General features: G+C 49.8%; 1 protein-coding gene across 1 annotated transcript; it reads right to left on the bottom strand.

The window, feature by feature from the left end:
* Positions 1-47: 47 nt before the first annotated feature.
* LOC122414631 (T-box protein 2-like) lies at positions 48-14,640 on the bottom strand. The gene is made up of 5 exons (XM_043426091.1): positions 14,397-14,640; positions 11,425-11,578; positions 3,084-3,393; positions 1,709-1,855; positions 48-961 (listed from the first exon to the last, which is right to left on the bottom strand). The coding sequence occupies exons 1-5, from the start codon at positions 14,488-14,490 to the stop codon at positions 335-337; spliced, it is 1,332 nt and encodes a 443-aa protein (XP_043282026.1). The 5' UTR covers positions 14,491-14,640; the 3' UTR covers positions 48-334.
* Positions 14,641-15,959: the final 1,319 nt, after the last annotated feature.

The following is a 15,959-nucleotide window of genomic DNA, read 5'->3' as shown; positions in this document are numbered from 1 at the left end:
GTACGTGCAGCAATTGTTGTTGTTGGTCGAGTGTACGCTTCGAGAAGAAGGAGCATAAGCTTTGTGTCTCTTCTTCGTTGCCGGATACGCGATCGGTCAAGATCAGTAGTCTGTTATTTGCACGCTGATTCTTAGGTATATTCGGCGGTTGTTCAGCAGCAATGAAATACAATTTCACTAGCCTTTGGTGCTGATGAAAGAAACTGAGATTTTCGGTCTATCTTTTTTTTCGGAGTTGGCACGTTTTGCTTGATTTTATATTGGGAATGATAAGTTAAAAAATTTCTTCATATTTCTGTACATTTTATCTTATTCGCAGTTTCGACGAGGCGAGTCAGCGATAGAATTTGGCCAGATGTTGGCTCGCGTATCGATGCTGTTGCATCTGATGCTGGAACCTCGCGATTTCCAGCGCCGCCAAGTGATGCTGGTGCGAGGAAGGAAGGAGAAAAGGATTGAAGAGATGAAAGTCAAGTGCTGGGTGAGTGGCGGAGGGTGCCGCTAACGGAGATTCTTGGACTCGGTGATGAATATGTTGAGTCGGCGACGACGAGTCCGCCCACGGTCTGTGCAGGCGCGCCGGCTGCTGAGCGCTCTCGCTTCTGCGCTCGTTCTCCTGCGTCCGCAACGGCGATCGAGTGTAATTCCCCGGCGAGTGGGCCAACGGCGGCGTGCTTCCTCCGGAGCTGCTGACTCCGCTGTCGTCCAAGCTGCCCGCCTCGCTCAGAGCTCTCCTCGGCCGATTTCCCTCGCTCTCGGAACTTCTCCTCGGCCTATGAGACTCCGACTCCGACGACGATGCGTTTTCTTCCTCCTCCTCGCAGGCGCTTCTGTCCTCCGCGCTCGACTCGCTCCTCTCGTTCATTTGATGCAGTTTCCTCTTGCAGCGCGACTGACCCGTCTCTCGGAAGCCCTTCGCAAACGGATTGTTGTTGATCTTCAGCTTCGTGATGTTCTCGTTCTACAAAAACGAGGAAACAACATTTTCGTTAGAGCTTCGCCAAATGTGGCAGCCGGACTTTTTGCGACTTTTTCCCGAGGAGGGAAAAAATCACAGACTTTTGAAATTTTAAGGGTTTATTCTTTCGTATTTAAACTGCACAATAGAATTTTTAAACTCTCGTATCTCGGCTAGATTCCGTGCAAAACTACTACTCTACGGTTTCTTTGTGGCCTCGACAATTTCGGGGGATCGGCTTATTCGAGATGACAAAACCAAAGAGCGCTTTGACTCGTAGAGCAGTGGCAACCGCCCGAACTTGAATCACACAGAAATTTCAAAAACCGAATGATTTTCGTGCTCTGAAACATTTTGAAGATTGACATTTTCAGCTTCGAAGCCGAATAATCATTGAATTTTTAATATTTCTGTATGATTATAGTTCAGGGGTAGCCACTGCTTCGCGAATCAAAACGCGCTCTTTCGTTTTTTCATCTCAAACGAACAGAGTTTAAAAATTCAATCATAGAGTTGAAGTACCGATGAGCAAACCCTTCAAATTAAAAAACTCTGTACGTTTTGGGATAAAAGCCAAAAGATCTGGCTGCCAAGCGCACCCACATTTTCCTTCTTCGAATTTTCGACCAACTTGAACCAGTTTTTCGCAGCCTCGAGAGTCGGCGAAATAAAGAAAACCGTTTTCTCGAATTTGAAGGCCCTTCGTATTCGAAATTGCACTCGCGATCGTGTTTCATCAGCGTTTCTTACCTGATAAGCGGTGACAGCGATGAACTCGGTTTCGTCGAAGGTGAACGAGGCGGAAGGTTGACTGTAGAGGTTGTTCATGTTGGCGAGGTCGTCGCATCGAATGATCCATATTCTGGGTATGTATTTGTGCATGGAAGTGAGGACCACCTGGAGCGCCGAGAGAGAGAACAGAGAAAACGAGAGAGATAAGAGTCAATGAATCAATTACGATTAAATGGAGGAATTTTTATTGAAATAATGATTATTTGAGGGGGGCGGGAGGGAGGGGGGAAGGATCAAGGGAAACCGCGGCGCGCCGCCGTCGCTGGACCGCCCGAGAGACACGAGTTGGCGCCGTTTTTTCTGAGAGGCGAGCTCGTGCAGTGGTGTGCGCGAAGGGGGACCGCAGAAGGCAGAGAGATGGGGAAGCATGAGAAGAACCTTCGAGGGAGGACAGACGAGTTTCTTCGTAATTCGGTCTCTCCTCGTTCGAGATTCTCAAGAGCGAATTATTTTTCCTAATTTGCTGGCTTTTTGCTTTGTTTCAATGGCCAAGTGTACGAAGTGGGAGAAAAAAGTGTGTTCCCGGAAGCGGGATTCTGGGTTCGGAGAAGTTTCACTCCTTTTTATCGATGCCGATCGATGCCTCGCGCTCGTTCCCAGCGAGGACGACGGCGCCCGCGCCTCGCTTCTAATCTCTCTCGATTCACCTTCTTTCTTTATCTCTTCCCAAAGGAAATTAATCGGTGCCCGAGGCCCGATCGAGCGGTGGCTCGCTCCTCCCGCGACAAGCTCCGGAGGAACGCGGATTTTCTTGCCGCTTATCCGAAAACGGTAGTCCTAATGCATCCCCGGATAAGGAGTCGACTACCGTCGAGCCGAGGAGGATAAAAAATGGAAATAACACGAGCGCCGGGCCCTCCGGACCGGCTCGAAAGTCTCTCGTCGAGTTCCCCTCCCCTTCGGCCCTTTTCTTCTCCGATTTCTAAGCAAACGAAGTTCGATTCGGTGCCTCGGAGCTTCAGGGACTGGAAGGAAAACGGGGGGGGGGGGGGGGGGGGGAGAAAAAAATGGCTTTCCCTACGGATGTGTCGCGTAACGCGTGTGGCAATTCCGACCCCCCAGGCGCCCCCCGACTTCTCCCAGCATGTTTTCCCGACCCCGAACGAGACTCCGTAACCGGAGCAGGAGCGACGACAAGCTGTCCAAACATTTGAAACTCCCACCGCGATGAACGAGCCCCCGAAACTAAGGACTCCGAGGAGCCAAAAGCGCGAGCACCTTCGGGCGCCCGGTGAACGGCCAAAGGTCGATCGAACTCGTCCGAGTCGCCCCTTCGCCGTCGCGAGGAATCGAGAGGATCGTTGGGAAATGAGAGTGGAAAATGGTAACTCACGTTGTTGTGGTGATCGACCGCGTTGTTGGTCAGCTTGAGCTTGCCGAAGCTGACCGGATGCTGCATCCAGTGATGCCCCGTCGCAGGACTGTCCGGGTGGAGGTACACTCTCCGGTTGATGCGGGGCTGCGGCTCCGCCGGCCCCGCCGACGTCCAGCCCCGCGTTGCCCCAGGAGTCGACGAATTCTCGCCGCTCGCTCCCACGTACTTGTGACGGCGGCGGGAGGCCGGAGCTATTTCCAGCAGGAGACAGTAACGGGCGCGACTCTCCAGGCCGGAGACGTTCAGTTGGACGGCGGGGAACATTCGCCTGGAAAAAAACAAGAAAATCCTTCGTAAGCTTCTGCGCGTTTTGCTTCGAAACTCGAATCGTTCGAACGCTCCTTGCGAGATCGTTCCTTCCGAGCGCGTTTTTTCCCTTCGTTGACTCTCGTCCCTCCCCGTGATCGGGCGCTCGAGAAAATTGCATGGATTTGCACGATAATTACGTGAACGTCGCTCCCCCGTACGCCAATACGTGCCCAAAGAGTGCTCCGGTTTTCCCTAAGTCCCAAAGTCCCGGGGGAGGCCCCGAGGGCTTCCGTAGTGCCGGGGCTCTGTACATATATTCCCCAATAAGTCACCGAGTCCGTGATAATCCTTAAACCCGTGCGGACGTGATCGTCCGGGGCGGGCTCGATTTTATCGAATTTCGTGAGGGAGATAAAGTTTCGAGATTTGTCGTCGAGACAGAGATTCCCGAAGCTTCGGCTCCTGCGTCAGCCGGAAGGCGGATTTTCGCGATTTCTCGGAGCTCATCGCGCGCCCGAGATCCTGGCCAATCGCGGGCGGACCGATGCGCCCCGAAAAAAGCGGCTCCAGCAGGCCAAGACTCCGGGGCAACGTGCTGTCCTCGCTTGCGCGTTTTTTCTTATCAGAGCACAGGAGAGCGGGGGGAGGAGAAATTTCGTCGAAAGTGAAGGCTCGCGACCGGCATCTGGCGACGAACACGCGGGGCCGCTGAGCGTGTGATTACACGCATTAGCGGGGCTCGTGACACTCGCGCGCCTCTCGTTTTTTCTCTCCATTATCTTATTCCTATCTCGTTTGCCAGAAGCCACTTTGGCGTGCGCCACGAACGAGATTACGGAGGAGGAGGAGAAGGAGGGAAGAGAGATTAAGTGGAAAGAAGATTTTTTGTCGAGTCACAGTGGGCGAGGCCAGATCCTTATTTTCTTTTGGAAAAACCACAATTGGGAGGATGAAAGCTCTCTTCGGAGTCAGCTCAAAATCAAGGGGGTTTCTCGTTATTAAAAGAAAGCGGGGGCAGCCAAAGGGGCGATTCGAAAATGGTTGTCCACGCTCTTGGAACGTGGGGAAAGGAGCACAGTTGTTCTCCAAGTCGGAGGCAGATCCGAGCAATCCTTTGATCTTATCCCATCGCTTGGCTCTCCCCTGTGTAAACATTTCAAACTCGGCTAATCCGTAAGTCAAGTCCGTAAAGTCAATTTTCCCCATTTTTTCTCCCCTCCCTCCCAGCACTCCTCGGTCTCGTTCCTCGAGGAATCTTCTATGTGCCTTGAGTGTTTACGTACATAATTGCAAAAGCTTCCACGCAGAGAGCTGGGAGGGACGCAGCGACGTTTTCTTGTGGCGTCACGAGACCGCGTCCAAAGATCTATCGCGATGAGTGCTCTCCCTTAAATATGTGTGCGTCCCTCCACGTGCGTGTGTGTGTGCTCAGGGCTGAAAGATGAGCGAGCAGCGTCGCCGGACGACGCGCACTTCTATACCTGAATCGGGGAAGCAGGCGTCGTAGGCGGCTCCCTTGGGACACCGAAATTTGTGCGTTTGTCTGTTTTCGGAGGAAAAAAATTGTTCTTGACCCGTCCACTCGAACGTTCCACTCCACCTTGCCTCCACAAATAGCCAAAAACAAATTCTCTCGGTGCCCTCGAAATGGAAAACAATCGTCACGCATTTTTTCTTAACTTCAATTTTGCTTATAATTCGTTTTCATTTTTGATAAAAAATTTGAGAACGACTGAAACGTTGCTTCTCTTCGTGCGAATCGGACTTTGAAATCCCGCACAGATTTCGGAGACTGGGGCAGAACGGGGCTCTCGAAAAACTACGAAAATTTTTGTTGTTTTTCTTCAAATTTTTTAGTTTTGTGCAATAATGAAAAAAAATTGAATTTTTCTAACACTTTAATTTATAAAATTTGCTTCATCATTCTCCAATTGAATTTATTTAAAATTTCCATTGGATTTTAGTATCAGTGAAAAAAAATTGACAAATTTTCAAGTTTTTCACGAAAATATTGATTTTTTTCGAAAATTGAAAAAAACCACAGTCAATTCATTGCTCTTCGGAAGTAAAAAGTGCACAAAGTTTCTCAAGCTTCTAGAGAGCACGATATTTTCTTGCCCTTTGCCCCGATTTCGGAATCGTGATCGATTCGATCGGGGTTTTGTCACAATTAGTGACAAATTTTCGAAAGTCGAAGTTGGTTACGAAGAGGAAAGGGAAGGCGAGGGAAGAGTCGCCAAGAACGAGTGAAAAGGCCGGAGATAAAAATCGGCGAGAAATTGGAGCGCGGGCGAGGCTGGTCGGAAGGAGGGAAGCATTTTCTCGGGGAAAACCTGGAGACTCGGCGCAAAGATGTGTCGAGCGATGTTTGAGGTCGGAGCGCAAATAAAGGCCTCGCGAGGTCCCAGGTAAGGGGCCGACGAGGGCGACTGCTAACGACAAGTGCAATTAAGGGTTGATCGTGGTGGGGAAACTCGCAAGGGTCTCGCGGAGGCTAAAACAATCGGGGTTTCCGGCCCATTATAGTCTTTCTGCGTCCTCCGCGGCTCTGGGTCCGGGCGAATTGCGACGCTAAATTTCCCTCTCGCGAAGCCGTTTTCTCCCGCCTTTTCAGCGGCTCTCGAAGGTTGCGGAAGAAGAGGAAGGAAAATGGGGCAGAAATGAGCGACATTTCGGAGGGTTCGGTCCGCACACGAGGAGCGACTCGAGAGCGAGAGAGCGCGCAGACGAGCGAGGCCCTTGAGTCAGTCGCGTCGGAGTGGGTGTCTCCGCAGGCGCCTCAAAGTGGTGGTCCACGACACGGACGAGAGGCCCGCACTGGGAGTCCTCGCCGGTCGTCGCGATCTCGAGAAACCTGTGACTGCGGCCAAAGATTGATGCGCCCAGCTTGAGAAAACGCGAGCGCGCGTATCTCCGCGTCCTGCTGGGGCAGCTGATCCCGGCGCCGTTCCGGCAAGCCCGAAATCTCGATTGTTCTCGTCGCCCGGAGAGTCGCGATCTTCCCTCGCGAGTGCGAGCTTCGGCCAGTGACAAAAAGACGCAAAAACCCGGCGCTTTTCAGGCTCGGGAGTTCACTCGATCGCGTTCGAAAGCGCGTGACCAAGTCGCCGCATGGCCGCGCGCACAAAATCGCCCGTGGAAACTTATGGCGACCACGTTTCCTCGGCGATTCAGTGCGGCCGCGGAAATGGCCGAGGGCGGGGGGCGAGCAATCGAATGAAAAAAGGCGGGGGCAGAGCGCGAGAGAAAAGCCAGCAAAGCGGCGGCATTGTTGCACTTTTTCAATGAGTTTTAAACAGCGGGGGAGTCTGCGAAGAGAATGAAGGGAAAAGAGAAAAAGGGGCGATCGTGCCTCGGAATACTGATCAGTTACACCGCTGCTGCCGCGCACGCGGGTGCAACTGCGAGGGCTCCGATGACACATGCTCGCCACGTGGAGAGAAGATGCTCCGCTCTCGTGATTGTTCACCGGTTACGAGAGATTCCGCAGCCGATTGCCACCCTGGGCGTATCATGCGACGTATAAATGTCTCGGAGGTCTCATTGTCGAAAGCCAGACGAGAATCGCCTCCGCAGAAACCTTTTTCCCTGCTTAGAAAGCCCGAGGAGATGCGAAAGGAGCGTCTGTGGAGGATGAAAGCGTGCGTAAACGCTTGCACGTGACACAGGCATCGAACGAGTGGGCAAACTCGTCCGATTCTTTACCGATTTTCAAGAACTCTATCGAGAACTCCAAACACAAGCGGAGAGTCAGGCTCGTATGCGGGCGCTTCCGTTTCCGTTTCCTACAAACCCAATATCTTCGTTGGTCTCGCTCCACGCGCTATCTTCGTCGTACGCTGAATTCCAACGAATTTCTCTTATCGAACTCGCAAGATCGACAGGAAGGAAGGTCCCAGAGCGTCGCCCAAGTATTTATATCCAGAGCGCGTCAGAAAAGTTTTACGATTCGCTCGATCAACAACGGGCTCTCAACGCTGAAAGCTCTCGATCGGAGCCCGAAAAGGAAAACTCGAATCATCAAAAATCTTCCCGACTTTTCTCCTTTCGTCGACCAACTCCATTCCCCTGGACTCGAAACTTCATCGGGAGTCCAAAATTCAGCAATTATTTTCAGACCCACGACGCGTATTTAAGCAAGATCATGCTTTACACGCGTGATTCAAAAAAGCAATTGAACTTTTTTACTCTTTTCATATGATGAAGGAAACGATCAAAATTTATTCTCCCAACTATTAAAATTGGGTAGAACTTATTTATTGAGATTGATCAATTTTCAATATGACAGCGATTTAAATACTAAAAATGTCACAACAGCCATTTTCTATTTTTAAGGTAACTCCTGTACTGCATGCTAGTCAAATGAGTGCTAAATTTCAAAACACGCTTTTAGACCAAGTTTAACGTACCGATTAAACGTATTGTTAGTGGATTTGTATTACAGCATATCTTATTAAAATGTAAAAATATTAAAAACGCTAGTTTTGCAAAAGCATCAACTGATGATAAATGCAAATTTCCACGTTGACACATTTTCACTGGTATTTTTCAAAGAATTATCTGCGTTTTATCATCGATTTTATTGCAACGAGTCTCGTTTTGTTCGTCAACCGGTCCTCTGTGAATCCATCATGAATGTAGTTGTTTTTTTAACTCGATCGTTTCACTGTTGCAGCTATAATTGTTCATTAAGAGAAATAACTTTTCATTAATAATTTCTCTCAGGAATGAGTTTAAAGGAAAATCTACGTGGTGAATTCGTAGAAGATCAGTTGAGGAACAAAATGAGACTTGGCGCAATAAAATCGGTTAAAAGATACAGATGATTCTTTGAAAAATACTTGTGAAAATGTGTCATCATGGAAATTTGCATCTATCAGTTGATATTTTTGCAAAACTATCGTTTTTAATATTTTTTCACGTTAATGAAACATGCTTGAATACACATGTACTAACGATAAGTTTAATTAGTACGTTGAACTTGGTGTAAAAGCGTTTTGAAAATTTAGCACTCATTTGACTAGGATGCAGCGCAGGAGTTACCTTAAACCAGCCGCGGCCGGTTTAAAGTAACTTAAGGTCTATTGTCAAACCTTCCACCGTTTGTGTCGTCATTATATACTCGTTAACCTCGAATCAGTCTTTTTCTTTTTCCATTCCCAAGTCATTTTCACCGGTAACAAGGCTTTCTCAAGACGTCATTGATATAAAAAAACATTGCATTTTCTTATTCTCCGTTTTTGGCTCTTCAAAGTTGGGAGGATTCTATTTAATTAAATCCAAATTTAACTAGATCGAAAAAAATGTGATTTTCGTAAATAATTGTCTCGACAGCTGGACGCTAGATTCTGTAATAATTCCGGGGATATTGCTAGCAAATATCTAAATTTCAGCTCTCAAGAGTGCGCATCAGTCGGCTAACCTCGCTTGGAATTTTCGAAATCAAAGTTCTCCGAAAGAGTTTGACAAAGAATTTCGATTTAATTCGTAGCAGTTGCGATAGCTTCCTTAAAATGCGGAAAACTCAGCGGGAGTGCCAAGACAGTCGAAATCACTGTCGCTGTCCACGGAAAAGCTTCGCCGATTAGCTTTTGCGAGGAGCACGAAGACAGAGAGAGAGAGAGAGAGAAATCTCCGGGGCTCCACCCCTCCCCGTGGAAACCTGTCGAGAGTTGACGGTCGGTTTTCTCCGTTCGCCATATATCTGTGGCCACGAGCACAGGAGAGTGCATGCGTCTCCCGTGTCTACACCCTTGTAAATGGCGCGCTGAGAAGCTGGCGTCAGCGTGGACCGGAGAGATGGGTTAGGGCGATAAGCCTTAACCAATTTTAATCGGTGTTTCTCTCATTCCTCTCCGTTCCCGAGTAAAAATGGGTATGTGCGAGCGCTACAGTCGCGCGAGTTTTGGGGGCCACCTCCGGCGAAACTAATCGTCTCGTCGTCGCGTACGACATTCCATGTTGGACGTCACGGTTTTCTTCTTGCGCATCGACGTCTTCGCACGAATGATATCGAAGCTAGTATATTTTGTAGGGAAAATATTATTCGAAACGTCTGCGGAGCAGGCTGCTCTCAAGGTGAGCTTCGGCACCGGGAATTTCAGGCATTTTCCCAAATTCTCCGGCTTCACGATCGCCAATTAATCAACCTGATAAATTATTGATGAGAACGCCCTTTCGGAGTCGGCGCAACCGCGATTGTGACGCGGAGAATCCACCTGCGGGTGCATGCCCCAGGCTCTCACGAGATGCTACAAACTGACGAATTTATTTGTCGGCTCACGGGACGAGGAGAAAACGACGAGGCTCGAAACAAGCTCGTGTAAAATGGCCAAATATATGTTGGGATAAATACATATAATTTGAAAAATCGGAGGGAGCCTCACGGCGTGTGGCGCTTCGTTTTCCTCTCTCGCCTCCTCCCCCCGCGCCCTCGCTCCCTAATTCGGGTGATGCTGCGCGCCGTAAAGGAGAGGAAATACATGGAAAAAGAATGGAAGCCTTGTCTCAGGGCTCGCGCCCGCGCTGGCGGCCGTTGAGACAAAGAAAAGTAGTTTGAGGCGCCGGCGACTGTCTGCTTCTGCTGCCGGCTCCAGGATGACCTGGTCCGAGCATCTCCCTCTCCCGCGGCCTCTTGCTTTCTCTCTTTTTGTGTGATGCTCGCCGAATCCTCGAAGGAGCGTGGAACGGGGGGAGGAGAGGAGGCAGAGCGCGAGCACACGCGGGACCCGGGGACGAGTCCTCGACGACCCCCTGTGAGCGTGGGATTTAAATGCGCATACTTTCGCATCTCCGAGGCAGACTCGGGCATTCCACTTATTCAATTTATTATATCCGATCTATGATCTCGAACGATCGTCCAAACGTGTGCGTGTATTCGTATGGAGCGCTGCGAGCCGAGGAACGTCCTCGATTTGACGACGTTCGCGTCGCGGATCGAAGATCGGGAAGCGCGGGTAGCGGGAGGTCGTTGAATTCGTAAGAAAAAGTACGGCGATTGTCGACTCGAGTGGACGCTCGCTTTTCGGGATTTTCGAGAACCGCGAAGTTCTCGCTCCGCGATGATCCGTGGAAAAATCCGGACTCGCGAGCGCAGAAGCGTCATATGGGGAAGAATGGAAACGCACGGAAATATTGTACAAAGTGAATATACGAGGGAGGGGGAGGCGAAATCGAGAATTTCTTATCTCGAGGGCGCGCGAGCTCGCGGGACGTCGACGCGGCTAATTAAGAGAAGATTTCGACGAGAGATCCTCCGTGGGCTTCGGTCAGTTTCAAAGAGCATGCCGCTCCTCGTCTTCCATCAGCAGCGAGAGGGGAACGAGGCGGAGAGAGAGAGAGAGAGAGAGAAGAGCGTTGTCGAGCATCGAACTGCTCCCTCGAGCGTGAGGCGATTGCGACGGGCCCGAGACCTGACGCGGCCTCGTCGTCGACTCTCCCCGCTATTACGATGCTCTCTCTCGCTCTTCCTCCTCCGCGAGCTCGTCCGGGGAACGGTGCGAATCTGGCGAAAACTCGTAGACCGAGGCGAGAGCGAGAAGAGCGTCGAGAGATTGCGGGAGCTTCGAGCTTCCGTCCGCTCGTTCGATCGATGAAAGAAAAGCGAGAGCCGAGCCCTCGGAGAGTGTGCGTTACGCCCGCGACTCCCTCGCCGTGGCTCTGTCGCGCTAGGATAACTTTTCTCAATGAGAAACGTCCGAGTATCGCTTACCCTCGGTAATGAGCTGCGCAGTCTCCCTTTATGAATGTGGTGAACGCCGAAAGAGACCGGCGAGCGCGAGAGCCCTCACGCAGCTCGGACTTCTCGGGGATTATAGCCACTGCCAAGGAGCCAGAACCGAAAATCTTCTGCGCGGTGTAGGCCTTTTCAGTTTTTCCGGCCACCGATACCTTCGCCAAAGTTTTCGGCTTGACGCAGAGCCAAATTATTTCTCAAAGAATTTCAAGGCGACGATCGTCGTCTGGAAACTCGGGATCGTCGCCTCGACTTCATCCACGAGGATATCCTCTTACGAATTAATCTATAAATCGAAATTTCGTTTCTACTCACCGCCCAAGCTTCGTGATTATCATTTCGGTACTCTCCGCGTGAAATTGCCGCCAAAGCTTCTTGTTCTGGAGCTCGATCTTGACGCCGTGAGGCAACGAGGGTCCTGCCCCGGGACTGGGGGGCACGAGCCAGCCGTTGGTGTGAGCTATTTCTTCTGGAAGAGGAAAAAACGATTATCAAAATCTGTAGAGAAATAAATACCGAGACGAGAATGATTTTTAAGGTATTCCCTTCGCGCGAGCGTATTTTTCGGTGACACTGGAAAAGCTTCTGCTTCTGCCATTTTTCCAAATTCTGTTTGTTTGTTTTTATTAAAACTTTTATTATTATATTATAATTGTTTTTATCTAAATTATCTAGGTTTGCTTTATTTATGCGGGATTAACCCCCAAAAATACCTCATTTTTAGGTGGAATTTATCCGTGAAATATAAAAAAATTCTTTAGAATTCAAACTGTGGAATAGTACTTTTTTTTCTAACCTATCACCATTTTTTATTTATTTTTGAGTATGAAAAGATGGGCTCTGTGGATTTATTTCCTATGCGATAGGTGTTAAATAATATTCGAAGTTTGGAAATGATTTACTAAAAAATGGCTTAATTGAATGGATTAAAAATTGGAGAGGCTGTAGACGATACATCCAAAGATGTGTTCTAGGAGTTTCATTAAGCTATCGCCACTTTTCTCAAGCTGATGTTCCTCCTTCATTTTAATCGTCGCTGTGGATTCCTCAATTTTTTTTCAGTCTACGAGCCAGTTTGTTTCAGGAATATAGAATTGTTTAGTACAAACAAGAAAGAGAAAAATCGAAAAAAAATCATCACTAATTTTCAGATTTTTAACTCCAATGGTTTGTCCGTGAAAGCGGTGTTTGAAAAACGTTATGACGTCATAAATCGACATATTCGCGTATATAAGAGTGCGGCAGGGCTCGCGCTGACTTTTCTTTTAATACTTGGCGTCGAGCCGCTACCGCGTCTCTTGATGGACGATTGAATAAAAATGTGGTTGTGATCTCGACGAGCTCCCGTATAAATTACGATATTCGAGTTTTCATTCTTTATTAAATGCTCGATAGCCTGGCCTGAAGTTTCGCCAATCTATTCGCGCACGCGCTCTTACTTTACAGTCACTTAAAATCAGTTATTTGTAGAATCCTCGGGCTCGCGAAAGCAATATCTTAACCGACATTGCGCTCGTCGGTTTCGGGAATTCTTAAAAAAAGTCAGATCTCGCCAAAGGGGTTTCTTTTTCACATCAGTTTCCAGGCTCACTGGCGATTTGCGTACGAAATTTCGTAGCCCGGTGCATCGCGAAAGCGCAAGAGTTACGGGCCCGGCAGAAATTTGGGTACGAAAGTGACAAGCGAGCAACGAGAGCGTGGGCGAGGACTGTTTGGATTAGTGGCGGACCCCTCGGGGCGTTTTTCCCGATGAAAACATCGGAGAATGAGGGAGCCGTGCGTCGTGCCGGCATTCAGCAGCGCGTTCAGATACACTTTGACGCGGTTGAGGGGTTTTTAATGGAGGAAGATGCCCGCGTTGGCCGCACAACGATATTGTCGGGAATCGTCCGTTCGGAGGAAGCTGCACTTGTCCTGCGAGTATCGGAATAAGGGAGAAAAATTTTCTCACAGCGCGGAGGCTTTCCCCCTCTCCCGCTGGCCTTCTGCGACCCTCCTGGCGCATTACACCCCCGAGAGGACGCGGATAATTGACATTGTGAGCTGAAGGAGTACCCGGAGCCGCAAAACGGCAGAAGCTCTCGGCCCGGGAACGCCGAGGCGTAAAACGTCGCATGCATTCCCGGCTCACACACAAACCTCGGAGATAACGATTGTCCGGTTGAGCGGAGCGCGGCTTATTTGATGTTAAAAAGGTTCGTCGAGGACGACGGCGCCAAAGTCCGGGGCCTTTTCAGCGGCCGCGGCCCTCCGTTGCGAGCGGGAGCTCGGACGCTCGATTTTTCGAGTGTCAATACGGACCCCGGGGAAGCAGGCTCTTTTGACGCTGCTTCTTTGCTTCGAGCTTCTAGTTTTTTGCTCCCGCGGCTCGGAGCCTTCGACCTTTCGATGCGAAGACAAACGGTATCGCGCCGCGAAGTTTCAGGCTCCTCCTCGTCGATCGACTCTTCCGGTCCCTTCGACGACAAACACCGCGCAGATGCCTCGAAAAACATCCCGGAAACAGACCGCCTCAACGACCCTCCGCACCGTTATTAACTCGCGTGATCCCTCGAAGGTGTAAACGCGCGCCCGGGGAGAAGGAGCAAAATTATGATGATGATGATGATCGGGAAACGAGCCAAGACGGATCGCGCCCCGCTGCGGCAACCGACGACCCACCACAAATTCTCTGTTTGAACAGACTGTGGCATTTCGTAACGAGACTCATCCGGAGAAACTCACATAATTATGGGCTCTAACGTCACGAGGGATTCGCGCAAATCATAGGAACGACGACTCCAGCCTTTTTTTTGTCCCGACCGATTCTCGAATTCACGTCGCGATGCTTCCTGGAACATCGCTTCTATTTCTATCCTCCCGTGTGAATTTCTGCCTCTGAGGGAACTCGAGTCGCTTCGTTCGATGGATCTTACGGGGTTGAGGCACCCGGGAATCGAACCTGCGGGACTCGAATCGCGGTGAACGATCGGTTTCGGGGAATATTAAGCAAAATCGATTTTTCTCGGATCGATCGAATGTCATTTTGGTAGCGTCGAAGTTCGCTGGAACTCGTCAAAGATGATTGTGACGTTTGCAGCGTCGGAGTCCAACGAAATGATGCAAAAAAAGTAGTGTTTCAAGCCGCACCGATACTTGGTGAAAAAAATAATTGGCAAACTACAAATGTTTATTTCATTTCGTTCGCGACTCGAACGTCGCAAACTTCAGCGTCGTAAGATTTAGCTCGAATTTGAGACGAGGAATCGAGGAGGAATTCGAAGTCGATGAAAGTCGTTCGTGCGAACCTGGTCGATGGTGATGGAGGGTCATCTGCTGCTGCGTGTACAGCATCTGCTGGTGGAGATGCATCTGAAGATCCATCGGAGAGACGAGATTCATCCTTGAGGATAGTACAACAACAACAAAACAGCACTTTCGTCGAACAGTTCAAAGTGGAAAGGAAAAAACGAGCACACCGATCGAACTGCGAAGTTGTTTTCACACTGGAACACGCGGAAACGAACCGAACGAGGATCGCGGCAGTGTTGAAACAACGAGAGCCGTTCGTTAACTAAACTGAAAATACGAAACCGAGGATCGCCTCGTTAGAGCGCGCGAGCTAAATTCTCCACCTTTGAGAGGCTCGCAAGCCGATTGGCCGGCTCGGGGATACACCCACTGCGAGTTCATTGGACGAGCTTCCCTTCGGCAACGTCACGGAGGCACGGGCCTCTCGTCTCGGGCTCGGAGAACTCGAAAGGAAGCTCGGATCGGTAACGCACCGATGGATTTGCCCTTCGAGGGTTTCCGGCCGCCCCGCAGCCTTTTCGATCGAAAAGTGTTTGGTTCGATCGCCCCCGCCCCGATCAATTTCTCATCGTCGACGTTGCTGGACCCAAAATGGGGGAGTTCGACGATCGCAAAAGTCCTCGCCGTGCTCCGCAGTATCGAGGAATCGCCTTCGCCAAAAAGGATGACGAAACACCTTCTTTGTGGAAGAGACCCCAAAATCTGGAAAATCGGACAATCTTTCCCGACGAATAACCCCCGCGATGAATGGAAGATTCCCGAGAATTCGTAACGCTCGCAAAATCCGAGGAACGTTTGACAGAAAAATTCTTTTCGCACCGAGCGAATATTCGAGCCGAAAGCAGCATTCGAATGCAAATGAATTTCACATGTCGGGAGCTGTGTTAACACGAATCGCTGAGGAGAATTTCGTGTAGGAGAGAACGTTAAATAAAAAAGAGCTCTTGGCGCCGCGTAGCCTCTTTTCAAGTCCAGCCGCAGGCATCACCGCCGTGAAGAAGAATCTCTGATCGAGGGACAATCGGGGCTCGGAGATCTACGAGGAGAGTGCCATAAATAATGAGGAGCGGACGCAGGGAGAAGCTCAGGCGCGAACTTAATAGTTTTGCTTCCAAGGGAAAGAGGCCTGTTAAACGCGTGCAGACAAATAACAAAAACTCTCCTACCGACGACACTTTCCTGATACGAATCTTCCTTTTGCCCCTTCGCTTCACCTTCTCGTCATCATTACAACGTCTCTTCTCTGTCTTCGGCTACTTTTTCAGCTTATTTATCAACTGTTGCTGCTTCCTCGTCCAATCCGTTTTCTGCAACTTTTCTTGCCCGCTTCTCTTGGACGATTTGCCCCTCGATTCTCGCTTTTTTTCAATTTCCTCATCACCTCGAATTTCTTCGCCCTCTCCGTCGTGCCTTTGCCCCCTAATTAAATAACGTTCTTCGATAATTCGAGTTTGCACCTCGTCGATGAGTTTTGCAACCGTCTTAACCTCCTCAATCTCGTTTGGCCCCTTCCTGCTCCGAGGCCCCAATAGGCGAAGCCGTCAACGCTCCATTATTGT

The sequence above is a fragment of the Venturia canescens genome, chromosome 8 (genome assembly GCF_019457755.1).
Source record: "Venturia canescens isolate UGA chromosome 8, ASM1945775v1, whole genome shotgun sequence".
NCBI lineage: Eukaryota > Metazoa > Arthropoda > Insecta > Hymenoptera > Ichneumonidae > Venturia > Venturia canescens.
Note: the sequence above shows the minus strand (reverse complement) of the source record. Positions and strands in the feature narration are given on the sequence as shown.

What these genes read in the sequence shown, in the direction of transcription:
- LOC122414631 (XM_043426091.1), bottom strand. Translation starts at nt 14,490, where the DNA reads ATGAATCTCGTCTCTCCGATGGATCTTCAGATGCATCTCCACCAGCAG. An exon ending in CCTCCATCACCATCGACCAG is followed by an intron (nt 11,579 to 14,396) that starts GTTCGCACGAAC and finishes TTCCTCTTCCAG; the next exon opens with AAGAAATAGCTCACACCAAC. An exon ending in ATAATCACGAAGCTTGGGCG is followed by an intron (nt 3,394 to 11,424) that starts GTGAGTAGAAAC and finishes GTTTTTTTCCAG; the next exon opens with GCGAATGTTCCCCGCCGTCC.